General features: G+C 41.1%; 1 protein-coding gene across 1 annotated transcript in view; it reads right to left on the bottom strand.

Moving 5' to 3' along the window:
• The window catches only part of kif20ba (kinesin family member 20Ba), a gene marked incomplete at its 5' end in the record, with an annotated part of 95,680 nt that overhangs the window by 58,286 nt on the left and 21,327 nt on the right, over window positions 1-16,067 (bottom strand). The window contains 8 exons of the mRNA XM_079559361.1: window positions 746-803; window positions 880-1,002; window positions 2,826-2,964; window positions 4,608-5,653; window positions 6,135-6,581; window positions 10,542-10,696; window positions 12,400-12,520; window positions 14,904-15,024. Of these exons, the coding sequence (XP_079415487.1) occupies window positions 746-803; window positions 880-1,002; window positions 2,826-2,964; window positions 4,608-5,653; window positions 6,135-6,581; window positions 10,542-10,696; window positions 12,400-12,520; window positions 14,904-15,024 (2,210 nt within the window). The remainder of the gene's footprint in view (window positions 1-745; window positions 804-879; window positions 1,003-2,825; window positions 2,965-4,607; window positions 5,654-6,134; window positions 6,582-10,541; window positions 10,697-12,399; window positions 12,521-14,903; window positions 15,025-16,067) is intronic.

Raw genomic sequence — 16,067 nt, 5'->3', positions numbered from 1 at the left:
TTACATGTGGTTCAGTCCTTGGCTAAATATATATTTATGGCTAAATATTGTGCCATTTACAATAGTACATTTCTCCATTGTCAGATCAATAAAGGCTATCTTATCTTATCTTAGGATAAAGTTGAGCAGGATAAGTTTGAGTTATTGTCAATATTGCACTGTGCATTGACTCAATTTAAGTTTCTCATGTGTCCCTTCGTGAAAATTAAATGAAAAAGTCATTGCTATTACAACTATATATGTAATTTAATCTCTTAACCCGTACAAAAACCGAGCACAAAAAAGCAACAATGAAAAATCAATAGAAACATGACACACACAAAAAAACAGACAAAAAAGATTCAAAAATGTGACGAATGCAGCGACAACGGGAACAAAAAAGCTTTTAGATTTGGGTAAAGCTGACTGGAGAAAATGCTCTTGGTTAAGGTGGTTACGGTGGTTAAGGTGTAAAGCGTTACTCATTTGAATAGAGTGAATTTGACTTCTTGCTACAGTTATTTCTTGTACATATTGATATTTTCTTTTACCTGTCTGCATCAACAAGTCAGATCTGAGCATAATGGCAAACATAACACGGTTATAATACATAGGAGACATACAGTCGGAGTCTTTAAATGATGGTGCGCCGCTGCCCTCTAGTGTCCTGTCAGGATTCCCCTCTGTTTTTGAGCCGGGGCCGTTTTGTTCCCTTTTGAGCTCACAAGGTCATTTTCAAATATTAGTTTTTGGGAAAACGTCTTACCTTTACATGCGTTTTGGTAAAGCTGTTGCGTCTGGTCAGATTTGTGTGAAGATTGCTCCTGTGACAAATATTAGGCATGTTTATAAAGCTTGATTTTTACGTATTGGTCAAGTGCATAGTGAAAAACCACGGACCGTCCGGAGGCTCTGGATGGTGCGGTCTCGGGTGGTCAGGTCGGTCTGAAGCTGCTTCTTGGCCTTGTCCAGGTCAGACAGCCTCTGCTTCAGCCCGCGCTCCTCTTCCCTCATGGACGAGATCTGTCCCACAAAAGAAAGACGTACAAACTCTCAGTACGACACATGAGCAGAGACGTGATAGGAGTTACAGTGTGGATGAGGCCATTTCAGCAAATCAGAACCAGGAAATAAAAAAAACTATTGTGAAAGATAACTATCACATACCATTTTTAGATAGTGTTTCTAATATTCAAGCATTTTGAAACAATTTCAACAATCTTTAGTAATAGTTTTAAAAACAACTGCGCATAAAGATGTGGTTTTAGGCCTGTTCCTGCCTGTGACTTTTCAAGGGGTCACAACGGGTCACTTGTAGATCGATCTATAAAAGAATCAGTCCCATTGTCCTCAATGAGATCTCATTATAAAAAATGTTTCTTCTTTAAAACATGTTATATAATACATATGTATACAGACATATATACAGATGTATACATATACAGGTGCTTGTCATATAATTAGAATATCATGAAAAGGTCCATTTACTCCTGTTTTTTCAACTTAAAGCCACACCGTGTAAAACTTTACCCAATAAATACAATTGCAATACAAGCTTTAATGTTATGACGGATATGATCATCATTGAAAAAATACCTCATAAATGCACAAACAAACATGTGCTTTTGCTGTGAGTGGCTCATCTCTCCTAAGACATGACTAACTTTACCGGGAGTGGGTGCGTCTCCAGCTCGTCTCCATGGAGACGTCGACTAAAGTCAGCAGAATTTGAGATTTAAATGGTTAGGGCCTCATCCCAATCCATTCTTTGATTACTCACTGCAGTAATATCATTATCTGTGTGGAGCTTGTCATTGGGAACATGTTTTGTACGGATGGCAAAAGTGTAGTCCAAAATGCTACACAGTGTGCCTTTAAACTGTGAAACTAATATATGATAGACTCATTACATGCAAAGTGACATATGTAGCCTTTAATTGTTATCATCATCAATTAAAAATTCAGAAAATATAATGTATTATATTTTAAAAATGGACTGAAAGCCATAATCATCCAAATTATTCACATTTTAAGTTGAATATCAGAAGTAAATGCACTTTTTCCATGATATTCTAATTATATGACAAGCACCTGTAAATAACATGTTTTATTATATAAAATACGTGTATAATATTTACAGTATTACGTGCGTTCGCAGGTTTTTGTCATTCCTGTTACTGAACTAAAAAAACTCTTCAATAATTAATGGTACAGTGAATGACATTATCAAGAAGTTGTTGCATTCTGAAGAAAATTTCCCAAGATTTAAAAAAATCAGTGACTCTCTATAGTATTATAACTATGAACTGTTAACATTTGGAGACGGGGGGGCCAATCATGTCACGTCATTCCTGTTAAGGTTTTTGGAGGATTCTTATGATTCATGTTCATCCTTTATTAAAAGTCTGCTTCTAAATAAGGTATATACAGGTATAGCAGAAAATAACGATATAACCAGGATTATAAAGAAACAACCATAGTGTATATGATTCACATTGTTTATGTACAGTGCAGTACTGCATCCTGACGTGTGCAAACGTATCAATAATCAGCATAAAAAGTACTGTATCGCGCCGCAAAATATCCCAATATATCGATATACTGTCACACCCCAGTTTTATCCATATCAAATAAATATAAACTAAATATCTGCAAAAGAAGACCTTGATCTCATTCAGCTTCTCAAGTCTAAGAGCTAGCACTAGCAACTCTATCAAAACAACACACACAACCCCATATCCACTCATCCAATAGCTTTTAGGCAAATCTGAAAAATCAGGATTTTTAACTATATAACTATATCAATGTAATGCGACAGAAGACTGGACTTTAGAGCAGAGCCGCACCTCTTTCTGAACCTGCTGGAGCTGTTTCTTGTAGTCAGCCAGTTTCTCCTGGAGCTCGTTGCCGTGTTCCTCTCTCCTCTGCAGCTCCAGGCTCAGGCTCTGGGCTCGGCCGGCGTCCTGCTGCGAACTCTGCTTCAGCCTGGGTCAACACAAGACAACATGCCGGATAATAAGTGTGCGGAAAACAAGCGTTGAGGCGCGATGCTGTAGTTACTTCCCAGAAATCTCTGCCTCATTAGCATCAAAACGTCATAGAATAATAATAATATCAATGTTTTCACCAGCCTCGTGACAATAAAGAGGGGACAGGAGGGGGAGTGCACACTGGTGTGAGTGGAGTGTGGAGGAGATGGCGGCTGTAAACACAACACTTCTCTCTCGCTCTCTGGAGCTCATTTGACAAAGCAGAGCAGCTTCACACAGAAAGTTGAGATTGTAACATTTCTCTGAGTTTTAAAATGGTTAAAATCGGTCCAAGGACGACTTCAACCCGAGAACCAGGCTGTTTAAATGCTAACGTGATAGCGCTCGATAACACGCGGTGTTTCAAAACGTTCAACAATGTTGTCCTTGAAAATTGACTTGAAACAAATATATATATTTAGGTATTTGCCTCTTCACGTAACGTTAATGTCCTTCCAGAGAGGAGAGAGGAGGAGAGAGTTGAAGAGAGGAGTTAATCGGAAAGTGTTGCATAAACCCCCGTTATTTCTGAATCTCGAAAAAAAATCAGTGATTTTGATCAAAACTAGCCTCTGTTTAGCTTAGATTTCTCAGAAACCAAGGCACGTAGAATTAAACTGTTTTCACCTACGAAGAGCTTAGCGTCTCAGCTTTCAAACAAGCCAGCATGTGTCCATAGCTATAACATAGAATACGTTGTGGTGCTACAAATATCATGAAAAATGGTCTCGATTGTTGGCACTCGACAGCTAAATCCCAAAAAACAGCACAGCCTCAATGTGTTAACATCTTAGTTTTTATGACATTAATAAAAGACTAAACGAACAAAATAAAAGCATGCATCTAAACCTGGCTCTATCCATTATTTAGATTTCATCACTGAAAATTTAGGCATAAAATGTCATATTTATGAAAGTTATAAAATGACAGGAAATTTGCAAGCAGTGATTTCACTAGGGATGATGTCTCTCATTCATTTTGACGAACAAGGGTTTAAAATATCTATCATGAGTTATTTTTATCCGTCATGAACACATTTCTCATAAGCATTTTTTAAAGACATTTTATATACCCTATACTGTAGGCTGCATATTATTTATTAAAATGTGAGATTGCATGATAAATGGACCTAAACTAAACCTGATCTGAACAGAGTCTTGGAACACGAATTTTGCAACAGAAATCTGTGACCTCATGCATAAAAGGAGGACAACTTATTCAGAGTGTCATCTGCTCCACAATATCAAGGCTCGCATTACACTAAAGCAAGTGTAAATCAGAGCTTATTATTAGCATTTTCTCAATTTGAATGCAATGTTTAAGAAACAGTGGGTGAACTGGATAATATTTAGCAGTTTGCATTGTACGTCTTTGAAGCTGCACTACGTGCCCGCCCTCCACACACCACGCCTCTTCCCTCCCTCCTCTCTTGGTCCTTTGCGTGTTTATCCAAATCCATGCGCTCTCAGTTAGCTCCAATGTGAGATCCATCGCGGCACTAAATTTGACTAAAAGCTGTTCAGTTGCTGTGCGAAAAGGAAAGCAGTAATCTACAGCGTCTGCCCTACACCAGTAAAAAGCTTGATGGTCACCAAATACCTGTTGATCTCCGTGTTCTTCTTCTCCAGCTCAGCGTCCTTCTGAGCGATGGCCTCCTCCGCTTTGGCCAGCAGCTCGCGCCTCCTCTCCGCCTCCTTGCGCCGCGTCTCCTGCATGGCCTGGCTCTGCTCTTGCTCCTGCTGGTCTAGGCTCCTCTTCAGCGCCGCCGCCTCCTTCTCGCTCTCCGCCAGCTTCCTCTGCGCGTCCTCGCACTTCCTTGCCGCCTCCGCCAGCTTCTCCCTGTGCTTCCTCTGATTCTCCTCCAGCGCCCTCTCCATTTCTCGAATCTTGCCGGCGTGGTCGTCGGTTTGCCTGTTGCAGTCTTGGAGCGCGGCGCACTTGCCGTTGGCCAGCTCCAGATCGGCCTTCAGCTTGTCGGCTGCTTCCTGGTGCTCGTACAGGCGCAGCTTAGCGTCGCACAAAAGCTGATCGGACGTTGCTTGTTGTTCCGCGAGTTGCGTTTGCAGATTTTCTATCTGCTTTTTGCTGTTGGTGTCTTGTTCAAGCAGCTTTTCTTTAGCCTGTTTTTCTTCCTCTAGCTTAGCTCTTAACTGTTTTTTCTCATTCTCCTGAAATTCCAGTTTAGCTTTGAGATCTCCCAGGGAACGCCGCGAGGATTCCTCTTTGTCCCCAAGCTTTTTCTTTAGACTTTCGAGCTCGTCTCTTGACGTCGACTGCCGGCGAAGTTTTTCGTTCAGTTCCGCTAGCTTCTGCTCGGACATTAGCTTCTCCAACGCCAGCTGCTCCTTAGTGCTAGCCCCTTCTTGTTCCAGTTGTGTGATTTGGCTGGTTTTCCGCTTGTTTTGCTCTTTCTCTGAGGCGAGGTTGGCGCGCAGCTCAGAGATTTCGTCTTTGAGGAGGTTGGTGGACAGACCGGAGGAGGACGCAGAAGTCTGTAGCTCTTCCTTTAAGCTCCCCACTTCCTGTGTCAGGGACTGGATCTGACGGGCTTTGCTGCTGACTTCAGAGGAGAGTTTGCCCAGTTGGTTCTGAGCCTCACTGAGCTGCTGTGAGGCTTTGTCGCCTCGAGTCGTTTCACTGGACACCTGTGATGGAAGTAAGAAGCCGTTTTTATTGAGCGCAGTTGGAAATAAAAAGCATCTACAGAAATGATCTATTACTAAACGTGTTGTATGGGGAAAGCATCAAATCATCCTCAGCTCAAACAACCCAGCCCAGTTGACGTGTTTGAAATCCAAAATTATTTTTCAAAAGATTAAAAATAGTCTTCCATGCGAAATCAGCCCACAGCAGTTGAAACAAGTAAAAAGAACTTAACTTCTATGAGATTGGAAACATACAACTAATTCTTACTCTGCCGATCTGATATTAAGCATCGGTAGCTGATCCAAGCATTTTGAGAGCAGGGTCCGAACTACCAAAAAACGGTTGCCAATTCAAGACCGCAGCCACAATGCTATTCGTAAGCTGGGCTACTATCACTAACCTGCTGCGAACACCAACTTCTTGAAAACTGACAGGGGACAATCAGCAGCTGCTAAAAATGTAAATGCCCAGGTCAATTACCTTGCTCTCCGTGGCCCTCAGTTTGGCTGTCAGCTCCTTCACCTCTCCCCGCAGCTCCTCGCACTCCTGCTGCCTGGCCTTGTTCCTCTCGCTCTGCATCGCCAACTGCTCCTCCAGCCTCCCGTCCTTCCGCTCCCCCGCAGCCTGCGCCTCCTGCCTGCGTTTCTTCTCCTCGCCCAGGGCAGCCGTGGCCTCGTCCTTGGCCCTCCGCTCCTTCTCCAGAGCCTCTTTGACGGCGCCTTTGCTCCTCCGCTCCTCCTCCAGGGCTCTCGAGGCATCACGGTGGGTCCGTTGGAGCTCGAAGAGGGCGGACTGGGCCTGCTCCCTGGCCTTCTTCTCCACCTCCAGGGAAGCCAGCGCCTCCTCCCGGCCCACGGTCTGGTACTGCAGGGCGGCCAGAGCCTCCTCTCGGGCACGCTTCTCCTTCTCCACCGCTGCCAGTGCCTGCTGGGAGAGGGACGCAGCACCAGGTGTTACTTTACTTTTTTGCTCAAAATAATAGTGTTCAACGGTATAGAGACTTTGGAATTCAATTAAATGAGGTGCAAATTGTTTTGATCATTAGTGAGTGGAAGAAATTAGGCGTAAATGACTAAACGCCACTAAACATTTGTGTCTGTGGTGATATGTTCAGGAAGACAGTCAGAAAAGTCTACGACAGTGCCATTTTCAGTCATAAGTTTATCAAACACAGCTTATCACCGCTCGCAGTTACGTTTCAACTTTGACAGTTCACGTTCCCAAATTGTTTATGACCGCCATGCTCACAAAAAGTGGATCAGTGTCAACAATGTTTGTATGCGACGTTCATGCCCAATCGGCTCGATCCAGATCTCAATTGTGAAATGAGCCAGATCTTTTTTCAGTCAATTTTACTCAGAACTCCCCCGAATGAACACAAGAATCAGCCTAACAACCGAGCAGGCCACACAAAAGTCAAAGCTAAATGCACTAAACATAATTTGTGATGTTAGATTCTTTAAATAAAAAAAGTGCCTTTTATGGATGGCAATAAAGATAATGCAAGTTATCTGGCTGCAGTTGTTAAAATGTTATATTAAAAAGAGCCAGTCTTTTGAACGGCTTTAAAATGAACGGATCCCAAAGACTTGGCTCCCAGTAAAGAGCTGTAAACCCCATCACTACTGTAAACAAACGCTGGTTCCGGACAGTACAGTTTCACACAGTGAATGAAGAGGGTCCTGCTTGGATTTTGTCCAGTGAACACTAAAAAAACGAAATGCACCCAAAAAAAAAAAAAAAAAAGCAATGAATGTGTGACAAAAATGTAATAAAAATGCTGCAAAAATGCAACTGGCTTTTCTTTATTTTAAAGCCCATTTCCATTGTGTGAATCACATTATGGAGCAAACAAACAAGGGTGAAATAACTCATAACAAGTTTTTTTTATTTTAAATGCCCATGAGCTTCATAAGGTCTTTGTCCCTGAAATGATTTAACAGTCTGTGAAGTTCAAACCATTTCTGTGATGACATCAAGAAGCTCAGTGAGAAAATGTCCAAAACGCAAAGCAGTAATCAAAGCAAAAGCAGCGATGTGTTCAGTCATAAATGAACGCCTTCAGTGAGAATCTACAATGAAAATAGTCTGGAAGTAAAAGAAAAAACTATACAGTGGGTGGAGAAAGTAAGTACAGAGTGTGGAATTTCTCACCTTTTTGCCTAAAGTGGTCACTAAATGTGGTCTCACATCATCAAAATCATAAGAATGGGTGGTATTTACTCAAACATTTACATTTGATCATATTTTTATTGGCCATAACATGCAAACATTCACAGGAGCAATAAGTGAGTCTCACTTAACTCCAACAGTTTTGTAAAGAGGAATGGTCCAAGATTCATCTTGATTGTTGTTGGTTTGCTATTCCTTTTGTCCTCCACACATGACGTTGTGTGTTCCTCCCAAAATATTCAACTTTGGTTTGCGAAAGAGCACTTGGATGCCCCACAGCACTACTGGACAAATATTCAGTGGACTGTTGGACCCAAAGCTTAATATTTTGGGAGGAACACACAATATCATGTGTGGAGAACAAATGGAACAGCACCAACATCAAAACTCTTCACTGTGGAGTCTGGAGCAGGAGAATCATGGTGTGGGGCTGTTTTGTTGCCTCAGGGCCTGGACAATGTGCTATCATCAATAGAAAAATGAATTCACAAGTTTATCAAGATATTCTGCATAAAAACCCGAGACATTCACAACAGAATGTGAATAAGGATAAGTAAGTGAATCCCTTGTTAAATATTGGGCTGATCCTTCTTTTGCAGCAATAACTGCTTTTCTGTCGTTACAGCTTAGTCTCAACGATCAGGATGAATCTTGGACCGTTCTTCTTAGTTCAGTGCGATTCAGGGAATCTTACTTATTCCATGCTGTCCTGTGAATGTTTACATGTTATGGCCCAGAAAAACACGATAAAATGTAAATGTTTGGGTGGTATTAGTTTAAGCAGACACTGTTTAATCATTCTTGTGATTTTAATAGACCTCAATCAGACCACACTTACTGACCATTAGGCAGAAATGTGAGAAATTCCACACGGTTGTACTCACTTTTTCCTTCCACTGTACATAAACATAGTCTTTCTAAACTTTTGACTGGTACTGCCTGTTTGTCAAAGGTCCTACATGTTAAAAATATGTTAGCTTATTCTCTTGACTTTTTGAGATGTAAATGATAATGTACATTTTGTCTGCCGCCCTCTGCTGGTCATAGTGGGGCCTGATGTCTGCATGCGTGGAGGTACAGTATATACACGACACGTTATCATCACTGTCATAAAAAAGTCGCTCATTTTTAGCATCAGTACCTCCTGGCCGTGCAGCGGGGGTTGTGCATGTCCCAGCACACACTAATCCCACCGCTAATCCGGTCACTTGTAACCTGCAGCCTGGGGGGCTTACATGTATATATTTATACTACAAGTATAAGACCACAAGTGTGTGGCCGCAGAGCTGACCCCGTACCACAGCGTTAAAGCCAGCGTTTCTCTATATAAAGGAGCAGCAACCAGGCATCCACGCACTTTCACCAGCCCAGATCCTTTCAGTATTTATACACTCCTCAGTGGAGTTTGGTTTACAAAGACATCAGGGCAAACAGACGCTCGGAGACGGACGCTCTAGGTCTGGGTTGTGTCATACTGGCCATGATAGCTTTGCTATGGGACTTTTGGAGGCGAACTGACATTTTCAAAGTGAGTTTTGCAAACACAGAACCTTTCAGTCAATCTATAAAACTCCTAAATGTTTTTACTGATAAGCCCCAGACCCATATCCCGAGGTTTAGTTCGGCAGACTGGGCACATTGCTGCCTCTCTAGGTGAAATCCGACAATACAATTACATCCACCACAACAATGTTCAATCCTTTTGTTTGGCAAAACGTTAATATGAGTGGAAATGGAACAGTTATTATTATATGAAACAAAATGAACTGAAAATGGACTTTGTTTGAACAAAGATATTTACAGTGTAATGTTTTGTCTGAAACATGTCTGTATCTCAAATTGATTTGAAATTTTGTGTTTTCTTTTCTAAAGGACCCCAGGAAGATTAGCTGGCCCATGGGTACAGCTAATGGGGATCCTCATAAACAAATTATGATGTTCCAGCAGAGACGGGTAGTACTCAGTACTGACATTTACAAGTACTTGAGTAACATTTTGAAGAAACTGTACTTATTATTGTAGTTATATCAATCAGCGCTTTTTACTTCTACATGAGTAATAATAAAATGAATCTGTACTTTTACTAGAGTAAATTAACATTGTAACTCCAAAATCTCCATCTTGACACGTAAAATAGATGTATTTTGTGACTTAATTCTTCATAATGATTTATTTTTATGGGACATTACAATTTTCACATTATTCCATGTTTTCATAATTTATGTCACGACTAAAACATGAATCAGACTTTCTCGCTCAAACAGTTACTCACTGTACTCAAGTAACGTTTTCTCCAATTACTTTTTTACTCTTACTAAATTTTTAGGCTACTCTACCCAGCCAGCTCTGTGTCCCAGCAAAGTTAAAAAGGCTGGAAGGGTCAGTGTCGAAGAGGAAGATTGGGTGAATTTGAGGAAATCATTCCTTGATGCCATTCAACTACTGAACTCCACCGCACTGTTCTATATCAGCGTGTCACTTTGATCAAATACATTTTAATAATGTTAGGTTTGATTCATGTGTAATATTTTATTCTCAAAGGAGAGGTTTAGTTTTAGACATCATTTTTTTTAAAAAGCACCTAATCATTTTCCATTCTACCTGTTGTCAAAGTTTTCCTCTCTATTGATCCCCTAGCAGAAATTGTTCGACCAACAAAGTATGTAGAGTAAATAAAGTGTCTGTGAGGATGCAGACCACTGTTCCCTGTGTTACCTGTAGCTCCCGGGCCGAGCTGTGGCTGTGAGCGCTTTGCTCCAGGCTCTTCCGCAGCTGGGACACCTGCTTCTCCAGAGAGGTCACCTGGAGGGACTTCTCCTGCAGCTGACTCAGCAGACTGACCCCGTCCACGGACGACGTGCTGCTCTCACCTGGAAACAGACCGACAGAACTCGCTGACCAATGGGTACTTCCTAATCTAATCACATAGATAGATACATACATAGAGATAAAAATAACAAGAGGAGGGAAAAGTCATGTTCACAATGACACTCCTGTCAGTGCCTATTGTGGGGTCGTCTGTTTGTTAAAGGCTCAGTACAGTCCACATTTTAATACTTATTGATCTGAATTAGTCAATTACTTTTTAGAATGAAACTGACTAAAACTTGACTAACCATTTTGAAATGACTAAAATGTGCATTTTCGTCTAAAATGTGACTAAAACCGAAAGCATTTCCGTCCAAATAACTAAGACTCAAACTAAGAGGGCTGCTCAGGGCTTCCTGTAGCCATTGTCCGAAGTGTCACATGACGGTGAAATAACCCCGACTGAACAGGGTTCCAGATGTGAGAAAGAAAAAGACAAAACTCAAACCAGTATTTCACCTGACACTTCTGACCAAGACAAGAAGTAGAGGAAACTAGTAAAGCAGATAAAAGAACAAAAAAGAAAACGTTCAAAACAATTCAAAGACCGTATGAACTTTTTCAAATGATGTGATCTGTGAAGTAGTTTCCTCTGAGTTCATTGTCCGTCATGTTAGAGTCGTGTATGTAACAGTTGGCTGGTGAAGGTGTTGTGTCTTCAAGGCACCGGTTAGACCTGTCCTGATCCTCATCACATATTTTAGTCGCACCAGTGAATTTTTTTGTCGAATGTGCAGCAAAATTTAGGGATCCATCGATCCAATACTGGTATAGGATATCTGAGCCGACACTGGAAAAAAGAGGATATTGGGTATCGGCAACAAATATCCGATACTGAACCGATACCTGTTACGAATCTCTCCACTTTAAAAACACAACTTTTACAGCCTAAATCTGACATGCTGCCCCTCATTTAGAAGCTCTGAGCCTGGAGAATTCAGACATCGAGCTACTTTTAACCTGGTGGTTAATTTGGTCGGGACAGTGCATGTTAATGAACATACATGGGTCTCATGCATGCAAACAAGCCACACTGGATTGCAGCCATGGGCTCATTTCCATCCATCGTCCCCCATACGCACTCTCAAACACACTCTCATTCATCCTGACCGATTATACATGTTTTTAGTGGTAGGGGAAACCGGACTACCCGGAGGAAACCTACGCAGACACAGGGAGAACATGCAAACTGGGGTCTTTTAACTGTGAAGCGCGAGCTCTAACCACTGCGCCACCGTGCCGCTGTTTAAAGTGTTTGTATTTTAGTTCATGAAATGTGTTCACGAAGACCTAATCTGACATATCTGCAATGCACAAGGTGCTAAATGATCACTTTGTGAGTTGATTATATTAACATAACATAACCCTAGTCACAGATGTAGCCGAGGATATTTAGTGTAAAAAAGTCCAGTGATCCTCGTTAAGATAAGACTTCACTGATCACTTTTTCACTCACAGCAGCCAATTTTAACAATCTGATCTCCTGATGTTAAATCTTAGTCATTTTTTCAGTCTGAGACAAAGCCTTCAGGAGGACCGCTTCCTTCTAATCACCCGAGCATCACAAACACAATTATCACAACGAAAATGAATGATAAGTCACAAAGTAGCCATGTAGCCTAAACCACAGAGAGATTGTGTCCTGTTGAAGTGTTTTGTTGTGTTGTACAAAATGGACGCCTGATAAAACACAGTTTTTTCTCACCTGAGTATTTTGCGACCTGCTCCTCCAGCCGGTCAAAGGCGTGGCTTCTGTCGCCCAATGTGGCGGTCAGGTAAGCCTCCGGGTAGTTCTCCATCTCTGCCAGGTCAGCGGAGAAACCGTCCTGTAGACATGACCGGGTCAAATATGTTACTAACAAAATAGTTTTCCACAATGTTCTACACCGTCAGACTCCACAGAATCTCTCAGAATTCTTTTCCCGCCTCACCATCACAAGACGGACAGACACCCACAATTTGCTCTTCACACAACTGCTGTCCAGTCAAATAAGAGAAGAAAAGCTGGGGAAAAAAACATGCTGAACCTCAGTTTGAACCCACTTCAAAAGTGTTTTTTTTTTTATCACGGTGCAAAATCGTAGCTAGCAGCAGCATGCTAAAGCTAGCAGGAACTTTTGTTTGTTTATTCTTTTTGTAACAGACTTCTTTCATTATGTCAGTAGTGCTTTAGAGCATTAAAAAAAAAACTTGTCTTAACTTTTCTTTTCCCAAAGCCACTTCATGGGCATAAAACTAAAAATAATACTGACCACAAGCATAATCCCATTTTGATCATAGAAATTCTCCTTTTTTATAATTTTTATTTTATTTTTGTTTTACAGAAACCGATAGTGGAGTTTTTAGCGTCTATTTACCAATACCCGATACCACAAGACTTTATTGAAAGTTTCTTTCTGTGAGTGAAAAAGTAAATGGTCCTCAGCCAAAGTTGATAAAAGGTTGTATTTCAAAGCTCTAAAACAGTGGTTCTCGATTGGTGCGGTGTCGGGAACCACAATCATGTAAAATGTCATCTTTTTATCAAAGATTGTTGTTGTTTAAATAAGCCAAAAAAGCTGAAATAATGATCAAAACAACCTGATAAATCAAGAGTAGTAGCAAGTAGTGCTTCTATTTTTTTTCTGTAAATAATTTATTTTATTTTTTTGGGAAAGGCCCGCGACCCACTTATTTGTCCCGACCCGTTGAGTACCACTGCTCTAAAATAAAGAAACCCCCTTTAAAAAAAATTTAATACAAGTAACATTTCAACCTGTGCCGTTAGAAATTTTAAAACAATGAAAGAGAGCAAGTAAATGAAATTGTCAGATGTGAGCTCAACTTATTCTTAACTTTCCAAACTCATTTTAAAATCTAAATTCTTAACAGGGTTGACTTTATCAGTGCATTTCACATTTTGCAGTGTCATAGTCACAGAAATGCCAGAAAACTAGCCTGAAAGTTCATGACATTGATATGAATGCGATCTTATTAGATGCTCAGTATCTTTTCTACAATTATCCTAGTTCACAATATACTGAAAGACAAAACTCATTTAGTTTCACTACAAGAAAAAACAAACAGGTGTAGGGCTTTTAAACAGCAGATGTGGGCACAAGCATACGTTTCACTAACATGTGAACATGCTAGTCCTCATTTGAAAGCCAAGAACCTCCAGACTACAGTTCAATGGACTGTGGACGTATGTTGATTTCCACAATCTGGTAACCTTAAGTATGGGGCACATTCTGCTTCCTGATTGGATAATCGTTGTGAAAACCAAAACTAAAAGCGTAAACAAACACCTTGTAGATCTGTAAAACGTCTTTGAAATTGTCTATTAAAGTCACACTGCGAAACATTTTGAACAATACAAAATACAAAACAAGAAATGACCTACTCTTGCAGTGGGTAATCAAAGAGTGAGTTTGGACGAGGACCTGGTCTTTTTAAACACAGAAATAGCGGCGTCTGTGCACAGTTAGCAAGTAGGCTAGTCCGGGAGACTTTTCGTAATCCATTAGCCTATGCTGTGTTTATGCTTTATGGATTGATTTTATCTCATTTGTCTTTATTGATTTTAGTTCATCTTGTAATTTTATGCAACTGTGAAGCACTTTCAAATGCATTGTGTATTAATTGAGCTTTACAAATACACTTGTATTGCCTCAGCCTGCTCAACTTATTTTTCCTATAACCGTTAGCATTGGCCACCAAACATCGCAAATTACAAACAATCCCGATGTTTTCAGCTGTTGTCAACCCATCGACCACATTAGAAATAATTCATGAATGTACAGACCTTTGGAGACTTTACTTTAGATACAAATTAGCATCTAAAAGTGTCCTTTAAATCTAATAATTTGGCCGTGTTTAGTCATACCTCCATTGTGACGAGCTAAAGATGTCCCACTCCCTGTAAAGTTATAATCATGAGGAGAGATGAGACAATCACAGTAACCACACACGTTTGTTTGGTCGATTTTTTAGTACTTTTCAACTATAAAAATTCCTGTAATAAAACAAACGCTTGTATCTAATGCATCCATTGGGTGAAATGTCATGAGATGTGGCTTTAATCTACAATTCCAAGTCTAATTCCCTGTACTTTCTATTGTTCTCCACCCAAACCCAATCCCCGACCTCACACTTATGTCAACAGTCCATCTGTCATCGATCTAGCGTCCGGGCCGACCCCCGGTGTCTAACGCATAGCGGCAGAGTTACCATGGTGTGCCGGTCCTGGTAGTGCCCGTCTCGTGACATCTTCTGGCTGAGGTTCTTGAGGATCTCCAGGCGCTTCTCCGCTCGCTCCTCCAGGATGTCCCTCTCCCGTGCCAAGCGCTCACTAAAAACACACGTCACACGGTTACGTAATGAGTACAAACAGGCCGTAATCCGCAGTAATCCCTCCCCTGATCCGCCGTAATCCCGCAGAGAGCACACCCCCAAAGCGTTTAGCACACTTTACATGTTGTTACTCCCATGGGGGCAGTGTTTTATTTGTTTTGCTCCCACTGGGTGGCTCACGATTAGATACGATATACCAAAGATCTTTAATACAACTCTAGATAGGACATGGCCATAGCCATACTAGCCCAGTGCAATGTAATCCAATGGAAACACCACTTATTTCCTTAATACGGTTTTGATCTATTTTTAGTTATTTCATGACTCTGGAATAATATTTGAAAAAACATTCTTGCCAGATCTGACATAAGGTCAGTCACAATTATCAGTTTTATTGGAGGCACAGACTTTAGCTCCATTCATGGTTTTTCACTGTCAAACACAAATTATTCACTTTGCATTTTGTATACTTTATTGTCCCCGTAGGGAAATTTAACCCATCCTACGATGCCACTGGGGCAACCCGTAAGGAGCAGTGGTCGACGGCAGTGCCGCGCCCGGGGACCCATCTCCATGATGTGGAACCAGGCTGATGGTCAGAATCACCTGGCTGGAGGATTCAACTATTGCACATGTTTTTAGTGGTAGGGAAAACCGGAGTACCCAGAGGAAACCTACGCAGATACGGGGAGAACAAAAGGCCCCGTCCTGGTGGGAATTGAACCTGGGACCTTGTGAAGTAACCACTGCGCTATCATGGCTCTATTTATATCAAATATAACATTTGTTTCCTACTATTTCTGTACTTTTTAACATCACATGACACATGAATGCAAATCACTGAACCTGGGAATGAATGGAGAAAACAAAGCTAATATGGCTAAACAACAAGACTAAAAAACAACCTAGAGGTAATAAACCAAATACAAACAATGGGTGTGTCACATTCTGCCATTGAATCAATGAAAAATTTGCTCCTGGTTTTGCATTGGTGGCATAGGGGTTAGCATCGTCGGCTAGTCACAAGATGGCTGCCACATT

The sequence above is a fragment of the Gobius niger genome, assembly GCF_951799975.1.
Source record: "Gobius niger genome assembly, chromosome: 7".
NCBI classification, from domain to species: Eukaryota; Metazoa; Chordata; class Actinopteri; order Gobiiformes; family Gobiidae; genus Gobius; species Gobius niger.
The sequence above is the reverse complement of the archived record's forward strand: the minus strand, read 5'-3'. Positions and strand labels throughout refer to the sequence as shown.